Raw genomic sequence first — 5,202 nt, 5'->3', positions numbered from 1 at the left:
TTTTATTCGTATTCACAAGACAGTGTTCATTTACATGCATAACTTCAGTCACATCAAATAGAACCAGAGCCCTAATTTGCTCTTAGACAAAGAAAGGATTCGCTTTGTTCGTTGAGATGGCCTTGCTGACACTGTGTGTGTTTTATTTCTTTCTTCCCCCCTCCTGCCCTTTCCCAAGCCTCCCCTTCTTTTCTTTTCTTTGATTCAGATCGTTAAACAAAAACGCCACAACATTATGAATCTGCTCCTCGTTTGCTCACGAGACCCCTGGAGACGTTTGCCGTAATGAATGCCTGTCAGGCTAACTTGGCTCCTTGGCCTTTTCCTGCAGACTCCTGGAAAATGGGCTTTCGTCAAATGAGGGAAGAAAGATTTATTAGGATTAACTTCCAAAAGCCAATAAATTATGCATACATCCTCCAAATTTCCTATCAGAACTAGTCCTGGAGGAGAGACCGCTTCAGTGAGCCGCTGCCTTTGCTTCTTTTACGCTAGTTTGCGTTATAGAAGTGGAAGTCCTCAGCGTTTTGCGTTTGCTATCGATTTTTGGCTATTGCCGCATTTTGGGGGTTAACCGCAAATCTATGCAAAGTGAGGAAAGTAAATGTTTAGAGACGTTCGGGCTCATGAAGTTCATCAATTAGAGACCACCGAGAGACTGCTGTGTGCTAAAATCTGAGTCACTTAATCCTTTGTGATCAGTCAATATTAACGATTTGTTTTCTAGTTAGCCAACACGATTTTAGTCAGCTAACATAAATTTACCGAGTGCCTTTGTAGACTGTGGCAATTGACCCAAAGGTAATTTAGCAAACACTTAGCTTTGTGCTGATATTGCGTTGAAATGGTTTCTTAATGATCTTTTTCTATCCGTCACAGGCCTCAAGAAGACAGAATTTAGGAGAATTAAGGATAAGATGCCCCATTTCGTCGCTCCCACCATTCAACAGTATCTTCAACACAGAGCTCTGTTTCTTAATTGATTCCTTATCAAGGACTCTCCAGGAGTGATCGGATACAATGATAATCAATCAACTTACTTTCCTCCTGTTGTTCTGCTTGCTGGGCTGGAGTGATGCACTGATCCAGCCGGTGCCTGGAATTAGCACGTCGGATCGGGATGGACGTACTCTACAACGCACTAAACGAGGATGGATGTGGAATAGTTTCTTTCTCTTAGAGGAGTGGACGGGTACTGGAAAGCAGTATGTTGGAAAGGTAAGGGCTGTTACTGTGTGTGTGTGTGTTTTTCAGAATAACTGTGAGGAAGTGGACATATTTTCTGAGTGAATCATGTGTAAGTGGAGACGATTTTTTCCTTTTGAAAAAATGCCATGGCATTTCAATGGAGGTTTGGATGTGGTTCCATGATGATAATACCATGGTATTATTTCAAACACCTTACAACTATGGTAAAATGGCATACATATGAATATGGTAAACAAATAATACCATATCAAAATAGCATGCTTTTCTACTTACTAGCAATTTTTCTAAAGGGTATTTTAAGCACAACATAAATGTGCATATAAAGAGTGCATTTCAAGATTTGTGCATGTTCCTTCTAGTGGGTCCTGGGTTTGATTCCCAGGGAATGCATGAGCTGATAAAATCTATACATTTAATGCAATGGATTTGAGCATTTGCCAGTTGCATAAATGGGAATCGAACCCACAACCATGCGGTGGCTAGCATCATGCTCTACCAGTGAGCTACTGTGCAGTATAATATGAGCTATTTCAGTCAGTCTGACCATTAACACACAACACAAACAAGCACAAGGGTCAGTTACGAACATCAAATGAACTCATACCTAACGGATAATGCTTTTAGCATGATAGCTAATGATGTATTAGAACAAAATCAATGCGAATGTAGGCTATTAGAATGAATCGATGTGTGGGATACAAAGTGCCATAATAACCCTCTTTATATTAATGACCACATCCTGACGTTCCAAAACCGATATGCTTGTGTGGGTTTAATTCAAAGGCTTACATTATAACCATGACCTGATAATAAGAGCTGATGTCCCGGCTTTCAACATGCACGACTGATGCATGTTTTTTTTTTTTAGCTTAGATCAAGTCAGAACACAAATCAGTCGAGAGTCAAACCTCTACGTGCCATTTGTTGAAAGGTGGGCCTACCAGTGCAACACGATTCGGTTAAAATAAAAAAAAAGCCAAAGTGCAACTCTCGTGGCGTTAGATCAGAGCGGAACGTTAGTCAAGCCACCGGCGTCAGACGGCAGAGATGGCAGCAGTTACACCCCCGGTGCATGGGAGGAGGGGGTCGGCCAATTTTACGTCAAAGACGTCTGCTTTCATCACCGCATTCATCTTCTACAAGTAAACATGTGATAGGTTCGGGGTGGAGAGAGGAGTGGTAGCACAGACACATCAACATGTCTTCCTCTTATGGTGCAGGGTTGTTTTTGTGGGGAATAATGCAAGAAAAGAATCATGTGCAACAGAAAGGCGAGCAGGCAAGAGTGGGTGAGGAGAAAACAATAAATCAATCAAAAACGAGAATGAGATTCCGCCCTCATAGCGTTGCATTTTACGTGACAAGGCAACAAAACAGCGCTGACTGCGAAGAGTCCATCGGTTGAGGAAGTGTCAGACTCAGCAGTGTCCTGGCCTCGTTCCCAGAGCTTTGATGCTTCTCTCTTTTCTCTAGCTCTCTCTCCTTCTATCTCTCCCTCTTTTTCTGGCTGCTGCGTTTCTCTGGCATGACAGCAATCACATGCTTTTGGCCCACTTCTCATCTACCGTCCACTCTCATTCCCAATTAAAGTGCCAGAAAGACACTGGGCTCCCATAAATACTGTAGGAGGGCAAGGGAGAACGAAACACCCACATGCTGGTTCGGGGAGACCACTGTGGAGCGACTTGATCATCCATTCCATCCATCCCCCATTTCTTACTAGTGTGTGTGTGGGTGACGCGTGAGAACTTGTGTAGTCCAATAGACAGATACTTAGAGTCCCAGCGAGAAGCCATCAAAGCCATTGATGGCTGGGCTGGAGTGATGCACTGATCCAGCCGGTGCCTGGAATTAGCACGTCGGATCGGGATGGACAGACTCTACACCGCACTAAACGAGGATGGATGTGGAATAGTTTCTTTCTCTTAGAGGAGTGGACGGGAACTGGAAAGCAGTATGTTGGAAAGGTAAGGGCTGGTACTCTTTTCTTTCTTTCCATTTTTTTTAACAGTAACTGTGAGAAAGTGCATGTCCTCATCTTTTTTTATAGTTCAAAATTTTTCAAACATTACATACTTTCAGAGTGAACCATGCATAAGTGGAGATTGTTTTTTTACCCCTTACCCCTTACACAGTTGTTCGAACATAGATCCATGATCATAATACCATGGTATTCTTTCAAATACCTTACAGTTAAGGTACAATGGCATACAGATGAGTATGTAATCAAATAATGCCATGAAATATATCAAAATAGCATGCTTTTCCATCTATATCATGGTAGCACCACAGTACTTTTTCTAAGGGCTATTTTACGTTTTTAGCACAACATAAATGTGCATATAAAGAGTGCATTTCAAGATTTGTGCATGTTCCTTCTAGTGGGTCCTGGGTTTGATTCCCAGGGAATGCATGAGCTGATAAAATCTATACATTTAATGCAATGGATTTGAGCATTTGCCAGTTGCATAAATGGGAATCGAACCCACAACCATGCGGTGGCTAGCATCATGCTCTACCAGTGAGCTACTGTGCAGTATAATATGAGCTATTTCAGTCAGTCTGACCATTAACACACAACACAAACAAGCACAAGGGTCAGTTACGAACATCAAATGAACTCATACCTAACGGATAATGCTTTTAGCATGATAGCTAATGATGTATTAGAACAAAATCAATGTGAATGTAGGCTATTAGAATGAATCGATGTGTGGGATACAAAGTGCCATAATAACCCTCTTTATATTAATGACCACATCCTGACGTTCCAAAACCGATATGCTTGTGTGGGTTTAATTCAAAGGCTTACATTATAACCATGACCTGATAATAAGAGCTGATGTCCCGGCTTTCAACATGCACGACTGATGCATGTTTTTTTTTTTTAGCTTAGATCAAGTCAGAACACAAATCAGTCGAGAGTCAAACCTCTACGTGCCATTTGTTGAAAGGTGGGCCTACCAGTGCAACACGATTCGGTTAAAATAAAAAAAAAGCCAAAGTGCAACTCTCGTGGCGTTAGATCAGAGCGGAACGTTAGTCAAGCCACCGGCGTCAGACGGCAGAGATGGCAGCAGTTACACCCCCGGTGCATGGGAGGAGGGGGTCGGCCAATTTTACGTCAAAGACGTCTGCTTTCATCACCGCATTCATCTTCTACAAGTAAACATGTGATAGGTTCGGGGTGGAGAGAGGAGTGGTAGCACAGACACATCAACATGTCTTCCTCTTATGGTGCAGGGTTGTTTTTGTTGCAAGAAAAGCAAGAAAAGAATCATGTGCAACAGAAAGGCGAGCAGGCAAGAGTGGGTGAGGAGAAAACATCAAAAACGTATACTTCTATTGCAATAAATACTTATGTATTATGATTAACAACACATTGTAAATATAATTTATTTATTTATTTATAATAAAAAATATATATATTATTATTTATATCCCAGCGAGAAGCCATCAAAGCCATTGATGGTTCTCCTCATAATTCAGCAACCTTTACGGAGCCTTGTGGGATACCATATTTATGTCTATCCGAGCAAGACCTCCACTGGCCCCTGACAAAGACAAGCCCTAAAAGAGGATTTATTTTCCAGTGTGGAGCCAGAAATAATCCATAAAATGGGAAGAACATTTCCAATAAAACAACAGCGCTCTCGTCACTTGCTTTTTGGCTCTTGTTCTATTGTGTAGTCTATAGCCATTCGCAAGACACATCTATATCGTGCGACTAACAAGCTACAGTTTCAAGTAGTTCAACAGTCAAGCCACTTTTTAAAAGTAGCTGCACAACAAGATACAAATAAAAAGTATGTTTTTTTTTTATCTATATTTATTTAGTATATAGTAATATCTTGCAATGAGGAAAATATACATTTACAATAAATACCACCAATAAAACCAGAAAACATAAATTTATAATAAAAAAATATAAATAATTTACATAATAATGAAATGTCACATTATGTCATATATGCATACATACACACATACACA

General features: G+C 40.8%; 1 protein-coding gene across 1 annotated transcript in view; it reads left to right on the top strand.

Moving 5' to 3' along the window:
* The first annotated feature begins 1,020 nt into the window (after positions 1–1,020).
* LOC107655938 (cadherin-10-like) overlaps positions 1,021–5,202 on the top strand; it is a 51,845-nt gene continuing 47,663 nt past the window's right edge. The window contains exons 1-2 of the mRNA XM_016443573.1: positions 1,021–1,218; positions 3,048–3,176. Of these exons, the coding sequence (XP_016299059.1) occupies positions 1,021–1,218; positions 3,048–3,176 (327 nt within the window). The remainder of the gene's footprint in view (positions 1,219–3,047; positions 3,177–5,202) is intronic.

This window comes from Sinocyclocheilus anshuiensis, unplaced genomic scaffold, assembly GCF_001515605.1.
Source record: "Sinocyclocheilus anshuiensis isolate Anshui unplaced genomic scaffold, SAMN03320099.WGS_v1.1 scaffold1667, whole genome shotgun sequence".
Classification (NCBI taxonomy): domain Eukaryota; kingdom Metazoa; phylum Chordata; class Actinopteri; order Cypriniformes; family Cyprinidae; genus Sinocyclocheilus; species Sinocyclocheilus anshuiensis.
The sequence above is the reverse complement of the archived record's forward strand: the minus strand, read 5'-3'. Positions and strand labels throughout refer to the sequence as shown.